Source organism: Vidua macroura, chromosome 4 (assembly GCF_024509145.1).
Source record: "Vidua macroura isolate BioBank_ID:100142 chromosome 4, ASM2450914v1, whole genome shotgun sequence".
In the NCBI taxonomy this organism is placed as follows: Eukaryota; Metazoa; Chordata; class Aves; order Passeriformes; family Viduidae; genus Vidua; species Vidua macroura.
Window position 1 is genome coordinate 4,702,354 of NC_071574.1, and position 25,041 is coordinate 4,727,394.

Consider the following 25,041-nt stretch of genomic DNA (forward strand, 5'->3'; position numbering starts at 1 on the left):
ATCTGGAGATAAGCAGAAGTTTACTGCAAGCAAATGTAAAAATCTAGTCTTTCACTAAGTAAACATATTGTTTCAGAAGTAACTAACTTGATTGCAAAGCCATCTGAAGACAGTGCTACATAGGAAGAAAGAAACAATCTTTTTAAACTGGTTGTGTTTCAGTCATCTGATACAGCCACGGAAAGAATAGGGCATTTTGTCCTAAAGGGCAGTAGTAAAAGGGGCCAATTTAAACATCCCAGGTAAATAGTTTCAGACTTTCAGTCTTTGAAAAACAAAACAAAACAAAACAAAAACACAACAAAAACTAAACACACACACACAGCTCCATTGGTTTTCCAGGTTTTCCGTCCTAGTTTAAATAAAATTTCACAAAAGAAATTACTTAGCCTTTTTTTTTTTAGGAATGATGATGAAAAAATTTGTGTTTAGCAGTCAGTATCCTTGACAATACTGCTAGTGACGTGTGGTGAAGGTGTAGCCTGTGGTTTCTTTCTGTCACTCCTTTTTGTGTTGCTGTAGCACCATGGAGAGCTGTCTTTGGGCTGATGTTTCTTGTGCCAGTCTAGATACCGTCTTTCTCTAGGGAATTCAGAGCAACCCAGCCCAAGAAAACTTGTGGGCAGTTTCTTCTTACGACACTGTGCTTAGATAGCTGCGTACTAATAGGAATTCCTGTTTACCACAATATAAAAGCAATAATGTATACTGTGATGTCTGTGTAATAGAGATGTTTACAATGGTAGCAAATAAAGAATGGGTTAGTCCAAAATATTGTCAACAGTTGTGTCTTTGGCCTGCTAGAAAATTTTCAGTAACAATTTTCAGTTTCATGCACCTGCACTGGGATATGAGTGAAAGCTTTATCCTACTTTTTTCTTTCCCCCATCCTCCTAACTCACCTGCAGCTTGCCAAGAGGTCCTTGGTTCTCGATCCTGTTATGCAGATGGGCTACTGTACTCTGCTGCAAGTGGTAGAGGTTTATTACTGCTTCATTTCAGTCGCTTGTAAAATCTTCACTTGAAAAGAAGCTCAGTCTCAAACTTAAAAAAAAAAAAAAAAAAAAAAAAAAAAGCACAAAATTTTTTTTTAAAAAAGCCCCTACCAAACCCAAACTCCCAAACCCCACAACAATGACTTTATTTGGAGGACCTGGAAGTTAACTCTCAGAGGCAAATCAAAATCTGAGCATTTTTGCTCAGGAGGAACAAAATTTAAAAGCTGGATAACCACTCTGGAGATAGAAACCCTCAAATGTTGCTGGTTTGTTGTGTTTTTTTTTCAGACTCTGTATCTTCTGGCATGTCTTCATACAAGCTATGTTAAATAATTTACTTGGGTTTTTTTAGTTTATTTGTATCTCTCAGACAGCCTTTATTTCTCCTCCTGAATTCTGAAGAACAAATGCTTCTATTAATGTACTGAAGTGCCATTCCATGGGAACTACAAGATCTCACCCGTAGTGATTTTTTATTTCTGCAGAAGCACAGAACAGGCCCTGCCACTACAGGAACATCCCTACAGTCCTCCAAACTCCGAATGTCAAGTTGATCAGTTATGCAAATGTGTTATTTTAGAAAATAGGACAAGCAAGCAGCTATTCAGGAAATTTAAACTAAGATCTCGAGTACCACAGGAAAGAGAAGAACCAAATTGTAATTGTCTTCTGAAGTGACATACTTTTGAGATATCTGCCACCATTTATCAGGAACATCTTGCAGTGCTCTTAAGACTGACTAAGCTGTATTTCACAGCTTGTATTCCCAGCTCTGAGCCACTCCTGCACAGCAATGCTGCTGCTATCAGCACATATTGCAATTTTCTATTATTAACCATTTTCCAGTGTAACGTTCACTGCCACATTTTTTTTTATTATTTGCTGTCAGGCCAATTTCTGGCTCTGCTGTTGAATAAATCAGCATTTTAAATTGTGGCAGTTTTGGCTGGGGTAGATTTCATTTTCTTCCCAGAGGCTGCTATGGGGCTGTGTTTTGGATTTGTACTCTACATAGGGTACAGATAATACAGAGATGTTTTCATTATTGCTGAGCAGGGCTTACACAGAGCCAAGGCCTTTACTGCTTTTTGTGCTGCCACACTGGTGAGGAAGCTGGGAGAGTTTGGGAGAGTGAGAGGAGACACAGCCCGGACAGGTGAGCCCAAGTGACCAAAGGGATATTCCAGACCATGTGACATCATGCTCAGTATATAAAGTGAGGAGAAGAGGGAAAGGGGGGCACATTTGGAGTGATGGTGTTTGCTCTCCAGAACAGCTGCCCGCCCATGGGAAAGCAGGGAATTCATTCCTTCTTTTGCTTTGCTTGTGTGTGTGGCTTCTGCTTTCCCTGTTAAACTGTCTTTATCTCAACTCATGGCTTTTCAGGCTTTTACCCTTCCAATTCACTCCCTCATCCTACTGGTGGGGGAGGGAGAGAGTGGGTGCCTGGGGCTTGGTGGCTGCCTGCAGTTCAACGATAATGTTAAAAGTCACAATTGCAGCTTGAACTATGTAACACTTGACTCAAGGCTATCTTCTAGTTGAAAGAAACAGAAATAGCATAGAAGGAATGTTTTTTCCAGCGACAGGATAAAGCTCAGTAATAGATACAACTGCTTCACTTTCAGTCTCACCGTCACACCCCTGCTCAGCTAAACTGGTGAGCTCTAGTCACAGACCAGTCTTTTCCCTCAGCACCAGGAGCTGACACCAGGATTTGAAGGAACACTGGAACCTCATAGACTAACCAAGCCAACTACCATGGCACACTCTGCCAAAGGCTAAGCTGACCTACCAACTCATACACAATTCCTCAGTATTTTCTCATTTGTTCAAAATGTTTTGCTCTATGCCCAACTAGTCCACGTTTCTTACCAAAATGGGTACAACACATCAACTACTTTTTACTGTTAAAACCTAATTTCTGATAAAAGGAGATAAGCTGATAATAGCTACAGCATTCCTTGTTACTGGATTACCAAGACCTGGAGCAGACCGGGCACTACAGGGATGCCAGAAGTTTGCAGAGCAGCAGCGCTGGGATTCCCCAGGGCACGTGCCACCCAAACTTGTCGAGCTGTTCTCCTTGCCTTTAATACACTGGGACAGCCCTCTCTGACCTACTGCTTCCACATTCAAACAAGCTGTGGATTTGGTGTTTATGCAGCAGCTTTGTTGTGTTGCTGCAAGTATTCTGATGGAATTAAAACTCTTCCTGATGCTTTTTTGTCAGTTACTGTATGGCAGCTACTGCTGGCAAACCCAGTTACCACAGTTCCATTCTGATGCTGCAAAATTAAAGGTTAGTGATGAAGGCCCTCCAGAAGCTTGCAGAGTACCTAGCAGGTGCCAAACCTGGCTGCACAGCCTTCCAAGCAAAAGCACGGTTTTTGCCTGACCCAAGCTGCTCCTGTTCTCCCCCACAGTTCCTTACGTGCCACACCATATATCCCACACCAGCCTCCACCATCTGCATTTATGACACAACACCTGACTTCTACTGTAACAGAAGCTCCAGAATCATTATGTAAGGACTCACAAAGTGCCTTTCTCTTTGCAACAGTTTTGATGTCATTTTTCCAGCAGGTTTAATACATCACATAATGAACTTCTTACCTGTGTTACACAACTCTTATAACACAAATGTTTTGCAAGTCTCAATCCTCAGCTCTAACACCTAGAACTCAGGAGCTGCAAGATGCTACAATGAAGGAGGTAAGTACCATAGAACTTCCAGGTGTTAACAGCTTCTGACTAAGCTAAAAGACAGACTGGAAGAACAAACATAAAGAAATATTCCTCTCAAAGTCTTTTTTTCTTTTGTTTAGTAGTGGAAGTTCTATATAAAATAACCTACAAAAAAGCTCTAAAAATAGCAGCCCTAACTGAACTCTACAATTCACAGAATAAAAGATTGCATTTCTAAGCACAAAAAGCACAAGACATAGGTACTTCTGAAGTCATACTCACTTCCTGTGTAGCACACCTGCACATACAGTAAGCCTTTAAAAATACTTACATTTTCCCAAAAGTTTCACACCATTGTACGCTGGTCAGCTGAATTCTTGTGTAGCTTTCTGTTCACCAGCTCCCACACTGCTACTAAAGAACAGGGCACAGCAGATCTTGTCATCAAATAGGCAACTTCCAGGTGGCCCTGATCAAGTGAGCAGCCTCATCCAAAAAAACCTGGGAAAGATCAGCCCACCTGGCTGCTACCTATAGCAATGCCATTCTTAAAGAGGACCTGGCTCATATCTGGGAGCTTTGCTGAAGTGATCAGGAGGGTAAGGAAGGCTACTAGAGCAAAACAAAAAAAAGTTGCCTTGTAAACTGGCTCACCTTACACCAAAGATCCACATGTGGATGCATCTTCTTGTTCCAGGAGCCCGAACAGCAAAATAATTCTTGTCAACCATTGCGTCCCCTGCCGTGTGGCTGGGGTGGGAACAAAGCTGACAAGCTCTTAAAAAAAAAATGTTTTGGAGCTGTGTCCTCTGTGTCCCTAGGGGTTTGTGTAAGCTTGCTGATAGGGTTAAGTTCACTTTAACATAACAGACACCTTGAAGAGAAATATTTTAGGGAGCTGCAAACTTAAAAAGGTCAGTAGTCTGCTTAAGAATGTTAATTCTTAGTGCTGAAGACTTCCATGACAGCTTATTCCGCTGCCAGACACTGTAATAAAGGACCCCACTCTGGCCCTGGCACCTGAAATTAAAACAAAGTAGCAGCATTCCAAATGGTGATTATGGCTTCAGGTTAATATCATTATTTGATACGTATGTAAACCCACCCACAGTCACAGCAGAAAGGCTACAGTGCTTTTTCATACTGTTACCAGTAGACATACTAACATTTGCCTGTGTAATAAAGCACAACCACCTCATTTTCCCTCTAGCATGACTTTAATAGTTAAAAATCAAATCTGTGCAGAGTGTACTTTATTTGTTCACATTACCTATTTGTGGTTAAAAACCACTTAATCTGACAGTTTAAAAGCATTCTTTTAAAACAAAAGAATTAAACATAGCTTGTGCTAAAAAAATCTGCAAGTTACGTGGATGCAGTATTGTACAGGAGTATAAAAATCAACAGTATTCTACAGAAAATATTCTCAAAACAGCAAATAAAGATTAGGCATGTAGGCATGATCCTGAAACAAACAAATATGAATTAAAAAACAGCTAACAAAATCTAAAAAAAAAAAAAAAAAATCCCAAATACCTGTATAAAAAAAGCAAGGATTCAAAGTGCAGGTGCTCCAGTTTTCATTTTAACATATTATTCAGTAAGTCAATACAGGATACTATTCATTTCATATAAAGTGACAGTGTTCTCAGTAAGATTTAAACATTCAGTTACATTTTGCAGATTTTTTTTTTTTTCATTACTGCTGCTTTACACTGTAGTAAATAAAGACTTATGCAATACAGGCTTTATTTTCTTAATCTAACAAGGATATAATAGGTTGGTGGTAAAGGTTAGTTTTAACAACTAAGCTATATTTGCTGTAGATCCAGCCTTAGAAGCAGATATATATATACTTTTTTTTTTTCCTAAGCTTTTAAAAACAGACTTCAAATTTTGAAAAGAGACTCTACCAATCTGTTCTGGGACCTGCATACACTGTCTTTGGAGAACACCAGCAAAGCTTCCAAGTCCACTGGTTTAGGAATACAGCCCTGGGCAGGGTCATGCTGGAGATCTTCCTTTGGTGACCCCAGCTGGGAAAAGGCTTTCTCTCTGCTGAACCCAGGGAAAGGCAAATGGGCAGAAACCATCACATTTATCCACATTTGCCTGATGTGGCAGCTAGGTTGGGATGGACTTCTCACTTTCACTTGAGCATACCAGTCTCAGGCAGAGGAAGTTAGGAGCCAGGCAGGTGTCACTGAAGTGATCGCTCATATATTCAGAAAAGTAAAATCAAAGCATACGTTCAAAGCCTCTTTGGAAAAAAATCATACGAAATAAAAATTATGCTTCAAGGATGTTGCCTGGAACTTATTTTCACCTGAGGTCCTTTTCAGGTTGACAGTGTCCCTTTAAATTTTAGGTTCTTCCCATTTTGTTGTTTTTTTTTTCCCCCAAGTATCCGATCTCTATATATGTCTATTTTAAAAATGCTCATAAATATTGGCATTAGGTTTACATTTAGAAATTAAGAACTAATCTTTACCATTATACACTGACAGCAATAATAATAATACACACACTTCACTGACAAGCATTTTTTTTTCTGTATTTTGAATAAAATTTGCATGTGTAACATTTCCCACAGAAAGAGTGATTATACTTGAAGATAGTTATGTTTGCACCCCAACATTTTCACATTAGTGAAAACAACTATGTTTTGAAAATACCAGGGCCCCTGCCAGGTACTAATAAATAGAGAATAAAAAGAAAAAAATTAAATAAAAAACCCGATTGCCTTTTATCCCGACATAGTAGAGATTTCATAGTCACTGGCCGAGGTTATCGGTTTGCCCCTCATCCTGATGTTTTTAGCATTAGTAATCCTAGCCATCATGGACACAGGCTTGTCAAAGTACCTGACCAGCGCTGGCTCAGTCAAAAGGGAGGCTAAAAATTGTTCAAAGGTGATGGCCCAGTCCCGGTCAATGCTCGTGCTCCTGCGCAGGGCAGGGGTGTGGTTGCTCCGCACCAGAACCGTGTCATCCCCGATGTCCTCGCAGTGCAGCTTCTCCTCCTCGTGTGAGCCCGCACTCAGCACCGAGTAGGAGGACATGGAACTGTCGTCTTTCGTGTCATCGTCGGAAATGAGCATGGAAGAACAGGCTCCGTTGTCCCTAGGAGAAGAGTCTTCCAGCTTAATGTCTTCCATCTGCATGCCCAGGGCACTGTCGGGGCCAGCGGCCTCCTCCTCGCTGGCCACGAGGCTGCCCCGGAATGCCTTGTGCTGTTCCAGGGGGCACTGATGGTGCTCCTTCTTCTGGAACAGCTCGCTCTGCATGGCTTTGCTGCAGTTGCTGCCGCCGTCCGTGTCGCTGGGGGGCTGCACGCTGAAGAGCTTCCCAACCTCCCCGATCTCCAGGAGCAAGCTTGTCACGGCAGCTGTAGCGTGGTACAGGTCCTGCTCGTTGGGGTCTTCGCTGAACATGTTGTACATCGTCTTGCACAGCTCAATGAACTGCCCCTAAACACAGCGGGAGGGAACATTAACAAGAGCAGGAAAAAGTCATGCTGACATCTTCCAAGTCAGTTTTTGAAGTCTGGGATTGAGGCAGGACACAAGAGTTTATGTGACTAAAGTGGAATTTGAAGTAATCCAGGTGCAGTCTAGGAAGCATTTTCTACGACTGGGCAGTGAGATATGTTGCATCTCTCAAAGGTATTTAGAATAAATTATTGGAAGTTTTGTCCAACATACCGCAAATACATTTCTCTGCAGCCACAGGAGGGCAACAGAGGGTGAGCAGTGAGACACTTTGCATTCATTCTGGTGGATTTTCTTGTAGGAACGATGCTAAGTAAAACTAAGGCTTTGCTAAAACTGATGAGAAGGAATGAAAAATGAAGACCTGCAGCACTCCTTAGCTGACAGGAGTAACTTAGTTGGATACAAGTCTTTTGAAAGCCAAAACTGATAAATTAGATGGGAAGATTTGCTCAGGGCTACCTTAAGTAAGAATCATTGTTCTACAGGGAATAAACCTTCCCTACATGCTCTGGAGGAAACAGCTATCCCAATGGGTCTCCTCCTCCTCAGCAGCTGTGGATCTGAGAGGATTGGGACTAGCAGTACAAATTACAAAACATAAAATACTACTTTCAGGTTATGCTTATTAGACATTAAGAGCTGGCTGGTGATACTCAGTGTCACATCCTTTGTCTAGAGATCAAAATAGCATGTTTTACCATTCCTGTATGTGTGTATCTCATTTATGGGATGTTTTGGGAGCTGAATGCCAGTTAAAGTATTTTGTAAACAATAAACTTCCACAATCAGCTGACTGCTACTCTGGCAAAAAAGTATCTGCTCAAAATAAAACCTTTGTTCAGTGTTAATACATTGAATATTTATAGATATGTGAAGGAAGTTCAAATTTAACGAAAAATATGTGGCAGCAGAAGTACCTGATTCAGCTTGGGTAAGTCCTTTGTGTTTTTTCCTTTGGATTTATTCTCTTGGCTCCACATTCTCAGGTAATTTCGATTCTCTTGTGAGCTCTTCCTGCCTATTGCCAACAAATTACCCAGAGATGGAGGAAAAAGTCCATGAAGAAACCTTAAATTATCACCCTTATTCCCCATTTTCAAAAGGAGCATCTTTACATGAAGTGAAAGATGTAACTCACATGGAGACACCAAGCATACCTTTGTCTGTTTTCAGACTCACTGTAACAAACCCATCATCTACTCCATGTTTGTTCCTGCTGTCTAGGCCAACAACTAGGAAGTGGAGGGGCAAGGGGAGAGAGAGATCAGTGTGGGTTTAGATACAAACATTGTTTTCACATGTACAGTGCAAAACAACAAAATGTTTACAAATATTTACAAACTCTGCAAAAAAGCAGAGTAAAAATTACAGGAATAAATTATGATTTTTGCTTACTCTTAAACCTGCCCATAAATTCCATTTAATTTAGAGTATCACTACTTAGGCTGGGACAACCTTAGATTTTGTCCACATAGTAACAATGATTAACCCATGCTAACACAACACACCTCCTAGCATGATACATGTTTGGTGATTATACCAGTGCATCTTCTTTTGCCTCTCAGGACTTGAAATTGCCATTTCTAGACTATTAACTCTTACCTGTATTTTCAAAAAACTTTCCTCCCACTTATAGCCAGAAGGATGGGTTATATTTTTCTTGAATCAAAAGGAAACTTCACATCAAGTATCACAAGAAAGAGAAAGCCAATTAAAGCAGCAGTGAAGAGATGCTGGCTCTTGTTAGGGCATGTAAGATTTCAAACTGCTGAACTACATTTCGATGTATCTCAGTGTTTTAGAATATTTTAAGTTCTGATCCAAATATGTCTTGAAAGCCAATCTATTTGTTCTCATTCTCCACAAAATTACTTCTACTACGACACACTTATGGCATTATTCTGGAAGTACTTCTGCAATGAACAATTCAGGGGGACTCTGAGTGTACACATGCCTGCACCTCTCACGATATCAACACATAGACCAATGCTTCATACTTCTTTTTGCATAGAATTCTTTGCTAATAAAGTTTAATCCAATTAAAAAGTAGCTCATGTTGGTTGAAATGCATTGCCTCATCTTCTCATGCCTGAGACAAAAGATGCCTACCATGTGTACAGTCTGGTGTGATGTCCTCAAAAAAGTACTGAGTAGCTTCAAAAGCGGAGTCTGGCTCTTCTTGCTCAGGGGACGGATCTAAGCAACACAGTAAGATTCTTTCATTAAAAATTTCACCCTTTAATTAAAAACTGAAAGATAGTTCCATTGATACATTTAGAATGTCAATTTCTAGAAGTAAAAGTATGAGAGGGTGATGGGCTAGGAATCATCTCTTTTTAACTCACAGGAGATGAACAACTGGACCTGAATTGTTTCCTTCCCAACATCCAATACTGACTCACAACAGCTGTTTGCTGCCTTAGGCTGGCTTACCCATCTTCCCATGCCTACTTCCATTACTTTCTTCTGTGCAGCTCAGTGTGTCCTAAGCAGGGCTTGCTCTCTTTCCCACCTGGAAACAATCTGTCACCATTTGGTATGAGCTTGCCAGTCCCCAAATATGAGAAGCTGCATTCTTAAAAGCAGGTATTTTTTTGGTAATAGTTCAATTTCTTTTTTAATGTTAAGTATTTTAAGAAAGTATTTTAAGTATTTTTTTTTCCCATTTAAATTACTGAATCACTCAGGCCTACCTCCAAGCAAAACCAGCTGGGAGCAATCAGCAATGTTCAAAGCATACAAAGGTGAATGTCCTCTCAAAGCTTCTAGATATGTTTACCACAGCATGTAAATGTACACAAGAATTAAACTACCCAAGCAGTAGCAATGTTCTCAAAGTGCAGGTTCAGTAAGGACAGCAGTAGGTTCTTTATGGCATGTGCGTGACAAGCCAGAGAGGACAAAGTTCCAGTACAGAATTTTCAGAACTGTTCTGAGGTGTTTTCATCCCCTCTCCACCCTGAACTGCTTCTCTCACTTAGCTGAGTCCAGGTTTTACAGCTCCCTGGAACACACATCTATGAAACAATCTGGAGCTTCCCTCTGCAAACAGTTGTGTCAGCTCAGAGGGGAAACCAAGAAGAAAGCCTAGGGACAGAAATGAGGAGCCAGGACATGCAGGAACATTTCAAACTATCTTAATTTTCAAAGTCTTAAATAGAGTGCATTATGGTAACACATGTTGAAGAACACTGGAGGATATCACCAACCCCAGCTTAATATCTCTTAAGGCAAGAGATATTTATATGTTTGTGGAGGGAGCAATTAAAGGCTGTGAGGGTGCTTTCAGACTTTCCAAATCTGTCTGGTTAGAGTAGAAGCTTCCTTATTTTACTGCTGCATAAACAGCTCCAATAATTCCCACAAATTAATTTTTAATTGGGAAAGCCAGTCATAAACAACTCTGCTCCAAATTCCTGTTCTCAGGGAAACAAGAGCTATTTTAACATCACTTACCAGGCAAAACATGCATTTTATACAGTAGCTTCAGCTTCTCTGTGAGATCTCCATGGCATGCTGCACCTAAACAACATTACATGCAGTACATTATTAGTCAGCATTCCGTGCCATTTCTGTGCCAAACAATATTTTGGTTTAGAAGCTGCTACATTCACTATGGGAAATACTGTATAAAGCTCAAGATCATAAGGCAGTCACTCGACTTTTAAGAACATACAGTAAAAACAGTAAGAGAACACAGACAAATCTACCCTGAATTTTGTACTTCAATCTTGGGTCCTTTATTAAATGCCTCTATCATAAATCTCTATCTATGGTTATGGCATTTTCACTCAGAAAGGTCTCCAGCTGAAACTTAACAAGACCTTTTTTGTGTGGACTTCAATCTTTCTGATCTGAGGATCTAATAACAACATCACATGTCTCAGAGCAGCAAGATATTTACCAAAAAAAAAAAAAAAAAAAAAAGAAAGAAATTCAAATAAACAGCATTTATCATAGCTTAGCCATGGGCTAAACTAATGTTCAGGCAATACTTTCTAGTGATTTCTCCACATCAACCCCTATTTGTTTCTGGACTACACTAGAATTAGCTGTATGAAATCCAGGTCTATTGAAGCCCCCTCCTTCCAATTAATTGAATGGATAGTAGTTAATTTTAAAGTAACAAAATAACTGATAATCAGACCTTTTCATAAATCTCACTTGTTGTGGCATGCCATCCATAAATAAATGAATTAATTTTTATTAATTAGATGGTGCAGAGATTTATTTTACCTTATAGGTGACCGTGTCAACTTACCTCTGCTATGCAAACTACAGAGTGTGGTGTGGCAAGTACTAACAATCACAGTCTCTTGTAAAGCTTAACGCTCCAATAAATATAGATGGTAGACCAAAAAGTTGAGCACAGCTACATTAGCCATTTTGCTTTCAACATGGTCCTTTTAAAGCACAAAATCTTGTTATTTTCCTATCTGGTGTATCACACCATGCAGATAATGTGTTCTCTTCTGGTAAAGGCAACATGACATAAGCAAAGGACAGAATGGGCTGCACTTCTGCATCCTCCACCAAAAGGGAACTGCAAAATAGGATTCAGGGCACAGGGTGACATGTGTAGGCTTGTTGCTCTCCCTGTTCCCAGATTTAAAAGGAACTGAAAAAGCTCCATAGCTACAATAAACCTGTATGTGCTTCCTGATGCAAACTTTTCCTTCCTCCTAACGTGTCCCTTTTCCTTTTTGCTCAAAATTAGGAAGAGCATTGCATCAGCAAGTCAAGAGAGGTGATTCTGCCCCTGAAAGGCTTGGAGAATGCTCCTGCATTCTGTGGTTGAAAAAAAACCTGTTTGCAAAACAAAACCAAAAAACAACAACCACAAATAGACTCAAATACTCCTTGCAAGACACAGCTTTCATGGTGCTGACTTTGACAGGAGGCTGTGACAAGTACTGCAGTCAGCAGCAGCCACTGCAGAAGTGGGAGGGCTGTGTGCTCTGGCAAGGGAGTATTGCAAAAACCTGATGGGAGGCAGGAGGCCACTTGGAATCCATGTGGAGATCTCTGTAGCTTACTTGGATGTGCCGTCAACAACTGTCATGCTATAATCCAGTGTGTTACAGGAGTGCAGGAGAGCTCTGTCAAGAGTGAATAACCCAAAGAGCTCCTAACCAAGGCTGAAAATCTCTTCTGAGCAGCACAACTGGGCAAACCACTCCTATATTTGAACTATATTATTGTAACAGGGCACAGAGTAAACATAAAGAATACACCAGGTTATTCCATCTTTGCTCAGATGAGGCCCTAGAGGCACCTGAAGTAGGAGGTTCTTGTGGTAGAGACAATGAAAAAGAAATGGAATTATTAAAAGTCCTGGGGCATGGTGAAATATGCTCAAACCATTGTTCTTTTGTTGACTGTGCTGTCCTTGCTACCACTCACGTGCTTGTCAACCAAAAAGGGTGTCAGCAGGGTTGTTTTACTTTCTAGGGGAAGAAAAAAAAGAAGGTTTCCAAATTACACCACAGTGGGCTTAGTTTCTGAAAAACACAGCATTTCAGAATGAGCATTTTTGATTGCTTTGCCCGTTGAAGATTTTAGTTCAGTTGTGTTGGCTTATAGCCACATTTGTGCATTTTACATTCATTTCTGTTTGCAGTGCTCAGTACTGGCCCTTGTTCTTATTACTCATTATTGGTTCCAAAACATGCTGTCTCAATCAATAGCTGGTTGACTGTTACTAACAGCATCCTGTAAACTGGGAGAGAAGTTAATTCCTCAAAAGGCCACTGAGTGGCACCTGGAACAGTACCTCAAATACAAATCACTGCATCACAGGAAGCACTGGGATTTTTTGGGTGGTATGAAGGGGAGGCATGCAGCCAGTTTTACTGTCACAGCTATTTTGCACTTAAAAAACAACAGGTGCTACTCTCAAAACTTCTGTACAGAGGTTTCAATGCAAGGCTGCATTTGGAGCCCTAATGCTTAAACATACTGTTAACAAAGAGTTGTTGAAAGCCAGACTGGGCAACCTTTTCACTCTCAAAAGGAATCAAAACATAGAGCTGGAGGAAATTCCACATTGCCATGAAATGGCACATGGTAGATGGTGAGATGTTGGTCACTTACAGCAAACAACTCCAGCTATATTTTAAAAAGGAGTGGCCATTTCCTGCCTTGCAATTTGCTTCCTCATGTTAATCCTGGGGCTTGCAACGTTGACTTTCATGTCCTGAAATCTTGCTTCTTCAAGTCTAAAAACATTCAGCCTCCCTCTCTGACCTGCACCTTCACTTTCTCCTTTTCAGGGACTTCCAAACTGCTCTCTGCAGTTTTGGTTACTGATTTCAGAAGCAACAGAGGTAGTACCTCACACTCTAACTATGCCAAGGAGAAATACACCATTGAGCACCCGTATTGCAGTTAATTTTTGTGTTGAGAGTTAGCAGTCGGTGAAATCCTCAGATCCTAACGGATCTGTTCATGTGTTGTCCTTTTCCCAGTGAAGTACACCACTGGCTAATGTACACTCACCTACTAAGACCAGTCTAAACCCCAGAGGGAACCACTGTCACAGGCAAGATAAAACGAGCTGAACAGAAACAATCTGCTTTGTCACATCAGTTTGAAAGTGCCGTGGATCCTCCTTACTTAGTCCAGAGACGAATTCACGGAAGTTGATGAGCAGATCTCCATTTTCATCCAGAAGCCTGAACAAGCGGGCAGCCAGTGTATCTGAGTGAGTTCCACAGGCCCAGGGGAAGAGGAGGGCGAACATGCCCTTGAACTGCTCGAAGTCAATGCGGTACTGCTCCAGGTAAGGCAGGCTGGGGTCGTGCCGCTCCGTGGCGTTGCTGTTTCCTCCCCAGTAGCAGCTCGTCAGGTGCTCTGCCTAAACAGAAGGTAAACACCACGAGATTGTCAGCACCTCTATAAACAATTCACCACTCTCCATGACAAAAAAATTCCAAACAACCCTTCCACATGCATTCTTAAAACAATGCACTTCAATTTATCCAGCCCTTCCGCTCCTGGAAGGGCTTTCTCCTCTAACCAGCATAAAAAAAGCATCACTCTACTAAAAAAAAAAAGAAAGATAAAGCAAAACTTTTTCTGCCTTCCAGGCAGATGAAACATGAAATCCAGAGCTGTGACTTCACAGGCTTGTTGTGTTTAGTCACCCTCTGCACTCCCATCATGCAGCCAAGTCAGAAGGTTCATGAAATCTTTTTTTAGTCTTTAATAATATGAAAATAGCTGTTTATTTGAAATATTTTTTGTAGATTCTCAAGAATACTGAATAATGTACTGTTCTTTCAGTTTTACTGAAGTCAGCGGAGGTTCTGGAGCTGATTTTGGCAGAATCTAATTCAAAACAATTCAGAAGCTTAGAGAAAAAGATCCCAGCACTGCACAGTGATCACCCAGGGAGGAATGTCTGGCTTGGTCTCCCAGATTTCATGGAAGACTGAAAGAAGGCACTGCAGGATTTGGACAACTTGGACTTGTTGTTACAGATGGGAAATTAACAGGATATAATTCTTCATCATATTAAAAAAAAATCTCTTGTTGTAATAAAACAGAAGAAGAAAGTAATTTGTTCTAAGACATTGTGCATGAAGGTGAAGCTAACACATTTAAATGCTCACCTTTAAATTTGTGGATCTAATGGCACTGCTGTACAACCAACTGACGAAGACACATCACTTTGTGGCATTAAATTCCCGTTTAATGCATTAAAGCATTAACAATGGCAAAAATCAGCTACTGCTATACAAAAGTATTAACCGTCTGAGATAATAGAATTGTGATGAATACCAAAACTTGGGTCAGGTAGAGAGACACATATGTTTAGTTTCTAATGACTAATCAAAAGCCTCTATCCAATTTTTCATTTTATTTTTTTTACCAGTATATACTTTTTTTTCCATGGACAAATCAATTAGTAAACTAAACCTTTCCCGATGTTTTAAAAGCTGCTCGAGTTTAGGGTTTTTTTGTATATCAATAACACAGCAGCTAATTCAAGTTTGTATCAAGATACCCAACAATAACTGTCAGATTTGACCTGGTGCTTAGAAAAGACAGAGTCCCACATCAAAAATGAACATTTACACTTCCTGGAGGCACATGATCTTATCTTCACTTCACTTTACCTTGAAAAGCGCATAGAGTTCCTCCAGTTCATCGATAGTAAAAGAAGTCTCTGTCACAATAGTTCGTACCTTTTGAAACACAACATTAACAGTTACAGTTTTGAAATCCATGTGCCACTGAAAAGCTAAGCTTCAGAAAATGACTGAAGCTGTTATTTGTAAAGAACATTATTTCAGTACTGACCACATTGCGCTTTGTAGTATCTTCGAGGGTTTGGATGACTTTCAGTCTTTGTTTGAATCTCATTTGTTCAATTAAATCTGCCCGGATACTTCCAAATTTCTTGAAAGAGAAAAAGTAGTACATGATTGTCTCTGTATTCATATTCAGAATATTCAGCTTGCCTTTAATGTATTAGAAAAATTAATTTAATTACATGATGTACCACAAAAGAAACTGCTGTTAACGCATTTTTCAAACACATTACAAAATTACAAAGACTTTAGGAGTATATCACTAGACTTTATTTTTCCCAAGAACTTATTTTAATTTGAAAGGTCTTTATTCAATTTCAAACTCTCTCATTTCCAACTGTAATCTCAGTATGTAGAAACTTCTTGTTTGGCAAATCTCTGTGAATAGATTGTTTCGTAAGTCCTCCTGTGGAGTTCTATTTCAGCTTGTCCTGGAATGTCTCATAATCACAACAGAAAGAGAATATTAAACTGGATCTCTAATGGCTGAGACAGTACAGCAGTCCTTACATTCTGAGGATCTGAAACAAAGTAGCAAGAATGCAATTTCCACTAGGAAAATATTCTCTTTAATACCCAAGTCTTATTTTCAGAAGTTTTTTCTATAATGCAAGTAACAGTGTCAAGGAGCCGCTGCAAATACTACAAAAGCATCACAGGGGGAAAACCTATTAGGAATAATATTCCATGTTTTCATATGCAGAAGAATGCCTAATCCCTAAGATTCATTTTTGTAGAAATATTATAAACAGAAGTTTCTTGCCATCCAAAATGCACACACATAGGAATGCACAGATGACCAGCAGGAACAATGCCAGACATCAACTACACCACATGTGAAGCATAAAGGGGTAGCAGGACACACTTTCATGCAAGATGGATTTATATTTCCAGTGCAAGTGTATCTACATAAGCAAGTCATAATATGCTGGCACATTCTTGTAAAATGAAATTAATGCTAAAGCTGCATTTATCTATAAAGGTATTCACCTTCATCATGTACCAAGGGAGAAAAAAGATGCTTCATTTGTGAGCACGTTGCAAATAAAGAAGTCTTTTGACAAAAATGGAATGTAGATAAACATTCATGAATATCAGGCATCACAGAGGTCACAAAACCTTGAAAAGACAAATCTTTTGTGGCTCTGAGGCCACACCTATTCCAGTAGTCAGTGTTTATTCACTGGTCTAGGGGCCAAATAAGAAGGTCTGTTCACATCCATGAAATTAAAACTCACGTAGTCTACAAAAAAGGAAGGTTGCAGTTGATTGCCTTCTGGGAATGGTCCTTTGTCCATGCTAAGTTTCAAATTGTACAAGGAGTTGTTGGAAGGATGTCACCTGTTCAAGGTCAAAATTGTATCAAACCTTTCCACAGCACAGACCTTTCAGTGTCAGCTCTTTAGTTAAAATGGCCAAGATCCAGACACCACTGTACACACAGGTGAAATGCTGGAAAGCATTTCCTCACTCCCCATGCTACTTGTTTTGCCTAATTTACTGAAGTGCAGTTGGTTATCTGCCTAGAAGGACGCACAAGGTTCTGTGCTTCCAAAGCCCCAAAAAGACAAACTAGCTCGGCATGGAGTCAGGTTATTCATTTTAGAGCAGTAAAGCCAATGCAAGCAATCTTCATGGTGAGGAAAATGGGAAAATGCAAGGGAAACACAACTTCACATAAATGCTTTCCTGGCCATTCTGACACCTACCAAGCATCCACCTACCCTGATACAACTTTCCCTTCATCACAGAATTCACTAAAGACTGCCTTCTTCCTTATTAAATGTGGTATGTTAAAGCAAGGGGAATTTAGGGGCACAGAAGTGCCTTTGAGAAAGCTGTACTATTGCTAACTATAAATAGACTCCATATCAATGGAAGGGAATAATGGGAATTAAAGAGAAAAAATCTTTACAGTTTTTCCTTAATTTTTATAAAGTATGCCAGTGTAACCAGAGATATTTTAACTGATTTTTTTTTTTTTTTAATTTAAGGACAATTAAACCAGTCTGCAGATTTTAGTTGGTTTTGCAGGCTTTGTCCTGCATTTTAATAGATATTAGTTATTACCATCTCCTTTCACTTGATTTTTTTTTTAGCTTTGGTGATAGCAGAGAATATAGTGGCCCATGGTCACAATCAGCACTTTTCAGAAAATGAAAGGCAAAAGAAAAAAAGTTTCACTGATAATAGAAAGGTCTTCTGAAATCATACAAATTTCACTATTATTTCAGTTTGGAAAAGCACAAAAAAGTTTAAGTGAGGATTAACTCCTTCCAAATTAAAAGTTCAGCTTTTGTTTGTAAATCACTTTTTGGTTGTGGGCTGCTCTTCTTTGAGGCCTCAGACTTCTCTATGAAAACAGCTCCAATTAAAAGAAGAAGAAAGTGTAACTCCTCTTCCTTGCTCCATTTCAGGCTTCTCAGAAGAGTCTGCATTTCTTTTATGTTCCTTCTGTTTCAAGCAAAGCCAAATTAGAGTATCAAATTCCTCTGTGAAGCAGAAGTTGAGTTAGTTGGCAAGTTCCTGTTAAGAAATCTTATCCTACCTCATAGGAAGACCTGATAAGCCTGAAGATATCCACCTCAGGATAAGGCTCTACATCATCACTGAGCAGGGAGTGAAGATGAGGAATGGGAGGAAGAGTGCTGTCCTTATTAGTTACGCTGTCCAAATATCTGGTGGGGGAGAAAAAATAAAGAAATGAGAAACCCAAGATAAATTTGTATGCCCTCCCTTCTGAGGGTTAACAGCACACAGGTTACATATTGATTATTACATGTAAAAGTGATCAAGCCATTCTCTAGGAAGAGTTAAGGTTATGTTATGAAAAAATTCCGAAGTTCCAGAAGCATCTGGAAAACTAAACACTGCTACCGAGCTCAAGAAAATCAGAGGTCACACTCAGCAGCATTAGTTCCAACGAAATGACTCAAGCCACTCCATCTATTACCATCCTGTTTCACTGAAATCTATTTGTTCAAGATCCTACCTAATTCTTCTTAGTCCGACTCAGTTTATTCCCAAAACGACTTTCCTTGACATCAAGGATTTTTCTTAATAACAATTAAAAGGTAGCAGGCTGAAGTAACAAAACTCATGTAATCCACTAAAATAATGAATCAAGTTAGATTTCTATCACTAGGTTTGGGAAGTTTACTTGAATGTCTTGAAAGATGAATTTGTATCTTGTTGGCCACTTAGCATTATTTTAAAATAATAAAAGGAGCACCTTATGTGGATGAAAGAAGACTACTACAAGCATGTAAAAGATTTACATATATGGTACTGGTTTAAATTTAGTATTTCAACATAGTCTACAAATCAGAAAAGGAAGCAAAAAAGAAGTAACAAACAAACACGAAGATACTTAATTTTCTGTAATAAATACCTTCCCAAGACTGTCATGGCTTCTCCATCATCTTTACAGTTAAGCAACTTGTCTACATTAGCTTCGAGGACAGCGAGTGCTAACTGAAATATCACCTTTATTCCTTCACAGAAGAAACAATCCACAACTACCACTGCACTTTCAAATGGCATTACACTGAGGAAAAGAGTGAGGAACCAGGACAGGGAGATGGTGGAGATTACACCCAAGTCCTGCATGCAGTCATAAAGCTGTGGAATGTAGTCACGAGCCAACTCTTCAAAGACACCCTGATCCACCAATGCTCCTGTTGAAGACAAATAAGGTTGAATTAATTCTGGAGCAACTGATATACTGCCATTTAGGGGAGGAAAAAAAAATCTATATATTCTATGTAGATAAATAAAAAACCTAAGAATATTTTGCATGGTGCTTATGTGCATTTTCTCAGTTTCAAATGAGTAACAGACTCCATTACACTACTGAGCTATACATACATATTGAACTGTAATAAGCTTTTTTCTGTTTTAATTATACACTCCATAATAAATAAAAAAGGAGTAATTTGGTCTAGCACCAGCAGAAGTTAAATAGTGCCTTGATATTACCATTACTAATTGGAGTAAGACCTCAGCATCACCTGTTGAATGAGGCCAGGGTAACTGTGAGGGTTTAGATTTACTTCAAGAGAACCCATATTATACATTCCCATGCCATAACATCAGTGTTTTCACCAGGCCAGGAAGACTAATTTCTAAGGCTGAGTATCTCAAGTATTTGTGAGATATAGTAAAAATAGATTCCATGATAAATTGAAGTCACTCTCTTCGACATACACAAGGAAGCTCATCTGCCAAAACCAGCTTTCTGATACTTGTGCCCTTTCATATCAGAGGCACAGGCACAAAGACACAAAAGACTTTTACTGCAAACTGCTAAAGCTCCTGTTTCCATCTTACCTTAATCAGCTAACTGGGTCATTTAAAACTCAAATTTTAGCCTCCCATCTTTTCTGAAAAATCTGCTTTGCTTAATCCCACTTTAGAATGCCATCTGATCCTAAGTAGGTGATAAACTATTAACCGTAACATTACCCCTTTAGGAAATTGCCTTTATTCTCCTGAGCAAGCTGTCTCCTCACTAGCATGCACAGATGCATCTACCCATATATTTGTTTCAGCACAAATAACACCAGTTAATTTGGTTAGTTTTTGTGCTGTCATTTCAAAAATGTCCCCACAGCATACCAACGACTCTTGTGTTGTAGTAGTCAGGCAGCATACGCTCACACAGAGCCACCAGCAGCCAGAAAGCTTCCTCCTCTTTTGCATAAAGGAGGAGCACTGAAGTGACAATATTCATAGCCTAAAAGAAAGGGAAATATAATTATTCAATATCTAGCACTGTGCCCGGGCAGAAAAGTGGTTAGGAAATTAGCTACATCTCTCCCTGCAGATCTCAAACTGTTCAAGTACTTCCCTGTAAAAACAGCAGTGTTTCCCCAGTGCTCAAAGAAAGGCTTGAGAAAGCCTCAAATCACAGAAAATTGTAAAGCTTTTCTTTTGTTGTTGTCATTTCACTGGGGCTTTTTAGTGGGTTTTTTTTTGGGTCAGTTTGTTTTGTGTTACAGATTTTTTTTAAGAAATCAAGATTTTTCTTCCTAATCCAAGGGCTGACTCAGGTCTCCAAGCATCTGTTACACTGCTACTGATATTTTGCCATGGGTGCTCTTGGGGAATCTGGGTCTGGTGCAGCCAAAACACCTCCCACAGCACTAGTGATGTGCCTGAATTCTCACTGTAGCTGAACCCAATCTCAAGGTTATTAATTACTGTGACAGCTTTAGGGACCAGAACTGAAATGTCTTTCTGCTGCTCCTCTGTAAATAATCTTTACAAACGTTGTAGCTATTACTTAGTACCACATGTGTTATTAAATAATTTATGATGGTATCTGTTAGAACTGCTTGCACTTACTCAAGTTGCATTTGGAAGTCTAAACAGTCAGATATTAATCAAGCTTCTTACTACTAATGAATTTCCGTTTCTTGTTTGCAAAAGTTATGTAAGAAGGCAAAAATAAGGCCCAGGTGATAAACCACAATTATATAGTAAGAAAGAATGATTTAGGACCAGAAACTAAAGTGACTTGAATTATGGGCATAAGAACCTCAAAACCATGCACTGGGGTCAGCATTAACTCCACAGATATATGGTTGGGACTCACAGTGATATCTCCTAGGATGCTTTATTTTTTGCAAAGTGTTTGGGGTTTTTTTGCTTGGTTTTTTGGTTGTTTTCTGGTTTTTGTTTCTTTTCATTGTTTTGAATGATGGCACGCCATCATTGAAAGACGAAAGGAGGTTCTGGAGGGTTATAACTAATACATTGAATAATAATTAATTATAAGATGGACAGATAAAAATAGATGAAAATTGAAGGCTGAACACAAAGCGTTTTGGTTTTGAGGGGTTTGGTTTTGAGGGGATTTTTTGTTAATATGAAAATAACCTTTCTTCAGGGTCCTTTGTCATTTTCTGTAGACAGCTCTGTTATCATCTGTCCAGTTTCTAGATGTATGAGTGGAAATTATGCTTACAGGAGTAAATATCTCTCAATGTGTGCTGCTAATACTGCTGTTAGAGCAGGTCCTTGTGTGACATCTCTCTGGCCTCAGCATTCCTGCCTCTCTGCAGCACTGAGGTGTGAGCTCACAGCACCATCCACACCTCAGTGTGCTTCACACCACCGAAACCTCACGTGCATGACTGAAGAAACAGGACTGCAAGGAAAGAACTGGAATTCCAGAAGCTGAAGGAGTGCAGGGTATTTCAATTACCTGACAATATCCTATGTTTGGATTTCTGAAAGCATAAGCTGTCAAGACTCTCCTTAAAGCAGCAATACCCATCTCATTCTGGAATGCAGGGTGTTCTGGAAGGGAGCGGTGCAGATCCCTCTCTATCTCTTCTGTAGCAAGATTGTATTTTCCCATTGATTTCTCCACTAGGTCCTCATAATAGCCAGGATGAGTGGTCATTTCATTAATGGCTCCTAGGAGTAGGAGAACAGTATTAAAACCAGGAGAAAATGAAAGGTTTAGCAGGTACAGTATTCCAACATGATCATCTGCTCCCCTTCCATTCCGAGTGTCACCAAGAACTTTGAAAGCAAATATGAAAATATTATTTCTTTAAAGGTGATTAAAAAATTAAAAAGGATGTGCTTTGGTGATTATTACCCCTTCCTGTCTTCTCTACAGGCATTTTTATAATGAGGTTAAAATTCCTCTCAGCCAGAACAAAACAGAAGGCATGAAGAACAAACCAACTGGGCAGTCACATGGTATCATGAGCTCCCTCTGCAGCTGGCTGTGGGTTTGGTTATCCTAAATAACTCAAAACTTGTCTTTGAGAAAGCTACTCGCCCTGAGAACAGAGTAGATTAATATTTGGTTGCAGAAAGTATGATATGTCAGCCAAAAGCAAGACACAAAAACTCAAAGAGTTCTATTCCTACTTCTGAAAATGATTCTGTCATCCTGGGCTGGGCACTTACATGCTCACAGAGTTGCTATGAGATTTCACTACTGACTTTACAAAATCAGTCCAAACTAGCTGTTAATAGGACACAAAACAGAGCCCTACATTCCTGTGTATATCTTCTGAAAACATTTTAGTGCCCAGCAGCAAAGAGATAACGTACATGACTATGTATTACTAGGGAAGAAATAGAAAACAAACTTGAAAGCATCATTAGGTCATCAGATAAAAGGCCCTCGTGCTGATATCATAAGTGGTGTGGGTAGCTATCTTGAGGAGGGTAGAGCTAAAGAAGGCATATGGTGATAGGTTATGAAGAATGCTTGAGGTAGGATTGTTTTCCATATAACTAGTAACAAAATTCTTCAACTTAAAAAAAAACAACCCAACTTTAAGTGGACACATATCCAGAGAATCCTTTATGGCACAGAATCCCAGATAAATATTTTCTCACCATTTTTTCACATAGCGGAAGCACCTAATAAAATGTTAGAGTAGCTTTTTTTTTTATATCAACCAAAAAAAAAAATTGTGGTTCCATGCAGCATGCCTAAACTTTGGAATTCCTTGCAACAATTGCTGTGAAGGCCAAAAGCTCAACTGGATTCACAAATCATTAAATAAATGGGAATTAGGCTTGCTGGTGGTTGCTGAACATCTAGAAGGTCCCTAAACTACTGACTTCTCGTTACCAAATGCGTGTTCTGCTTTTTATGTATTCTTCCTTAATTATGTGAGCTTGTTTGAGAAAGGGTATTTGCCAGTCTGAACAGAAATCTTGTCTAAACTTGTCTGGGGCCCGCTAACAATCACAGCCTTACTTCAAATATTTTCAGACACTTATTATGTGCACCTTTAATCATCTTTGAAATCCTTTCTTCCCTCATGCTTTTGCTTATATCCCACAGACACATTCAAACGAAAACCTACCTGAAAAGAGCAGCCAAAGTTCCCCTCTCATGCTTTCTGGAATGCCCTTTAGCACAAGGTCTCTTGTTTTCTCAGTACGATACATACAGACCCCTTGGCCATATTCAGCAAAGTGAATCTTCCAGGCCTGTTCCTTCAGGAACTCCTTGGCCTAAAAGCAAAGAAAGGCAGGCATAAAGATGCATTTTCTCTTTCTAACACTCTGACCCACTAAAATCTTGAGTGCTAAAAAGCCTGCAATAGCCTAACCTCCCAAGTGAGTAAGAAATAACTTGGCTATGGTCCAGTTACCTTCTTAATGGGCTGCCTCTTCCCATTTCCTAGTTTCTATGCCAGTAGACCTTGCTGTTAAGAGAAGCAGTTAGACTTAAGAGCAGGAATACAACCTCTCCTTGAATTACATCAACCTGTGCTTTTATGTAGTGAAGTTATTTGTATTGGTAAAACAACAACATGTTCAAGCCTTTACTTCTGTGAAAAATACTGCCTCTTCTTAAATGTCTGGCAAATGAAACTCTTCTGGGTCAGCAACACGGGTTTTAAGGCAAACATAATTTAACAGCCTGTTTAGTCAGGTGGAGCACTCAGAGGTGTATTTTACCAGCTTAGGGTTGAACTCCTCAGGTGACCTGCGCCGATACATTGTCATTAAAGCTTGAGTTGCTGTTGGAATACCGTTATCATTGAGGTTGAATTGTCGCTCTCCCTCCGACTCGGAGCTCAGGCTTTTGTGAGGGCTGGCAGAAATCAAACTACTTGACCTTGTGAACACCTGTAGAAAGCAGTCACAAGCAATACAGGCATGAAGATGAGCCAGTGTCTGGACTTTTTACTTCACTTTACTTCAAAATTTATACATGCTAACGATTAACAAAAACATAAGCCAGCAGAAATTAGACCAGTAGAGAATAATGAAATATTTATCTTCCAGTTTCTCAACAGCTCTCCTGAAATACAACCAAACTCTAGAACTAGAATTGCTAGGGTAATGTTAACCCTAAGTAGCCCTGGGCAATTGAGCCAGCTCCCTTGATCTGTCAACATCGTAGGACTGCTAGATTGTGATTTGGAATAATAGTACTTTGAAGTATTTCCTGACTTCTCAAACAGCTTTGAAACTGCATCACAGTAAAATCTCATGGAGCAGTTCACATCAAATGCCTGAAATTGCAAGTCAGTCACGATGTGTAGATGTGTAGTCATATTACAAAATTGTAGTAATGCTTACAATTAATTTGTGTTTATACTTCAGTAGGTAGAATACTTAGATCCATTTACAGCAAAAGTTCCAGCACTATACACGCCTACATGCTCTGGTATACAACAACACAGTAATTATACCTTGCCATCAACAAAGCAAGTAGAAAAGTTCTTTTAAGACACACATGGCCAAGAGGGTAGGGCTCCTCAGGACAGTACTAAGGTATGGCTTAGGACAGACTGAGAAAGTGAGATCTACCTACATAATACCAAAATGATATACCACAAAAGCCTCTTCTGCTTTGAGATCTGAATTACTAAACTTTGCTGGGTTTAACAGAACTGGTAAGGTTGTTATATGAAGCATCCTAATTTCATACATAAAAGCTGGAATTCAGCAGAAGGCTTGACTTTCAAAGTGCCTAAGAAGTGTATCTAATCATAACTTTTAAGAGCCATTTACTTTGCACACATATATAAGGAGGTGGCTCAGAATAGGGTCATTT

At 39.5% G+C, this 25,041-nt stretch overlaps 1 protein-coding gene across 1 annotated transcript in view; it reads right to left on the reverse strand.

Annotated features, from left to right (window-relative positions):
- Positions 1-4,884: 4,884 nt before the first annotated feature.
- The window catches only part of TBC1D9 (TBC1 domain family member 9), a 45,545-nt gene continuing 25,388 nt past the window's right edge, over positions 4,885-25,041 (reverse strand). The window contains exons 8-21 of the mRNA XM_053976237.1: positions 23,937-24,107; positions 23,336-23,486; positions 21,703-21,917; positions 20,112-20,229; positions 18,886-19,171; positions 18,043-18,172; positions 15,484-15,582; positions 15,300-15,368; positions 13,795-14,035; positions 10,636-10,701; positions 9,289-9,375; positions 8,337-8,411; positions 8,097-8,197; positions 4,885-7,155 (exon numbers count right to left, since the gene is read on the reverse strand). Coding sequence (XP_053832212.1) covers positions 6,433-7,155; positions 8,097-8,197; positions 8,337-8,411; positions 9,289-9,375; positions 10,636-10,701; positions 13,795-14,035; positions 15,300-15,368; positions 15,484-15,582; positions 18,043-18,172; positions 18,886-19,171; positions 20,112-20,229; positions 21,703-21,917; positions 23,336-23,486; positions 23,937-24,107 — 2,532 coding nt within the window. The 3' untranslated portion in view covers positions 4,885-6,432. The remainder of the gene's footprint in view (positions 7,156-8,096; positions 8,198-8,336; positions 8,412-9,288; positions 9,376-10,635; positions 10,702-13,794; positions 14,036-15,299; positions 15,369-15,483; positions 15,583-18,042; positions 18,173-18,885; positions 19,172-20,111; positions 20,230-21,702; positions 21,918-23,335; positions 23,487-23,936; positions 24,108-25,041) is intronic.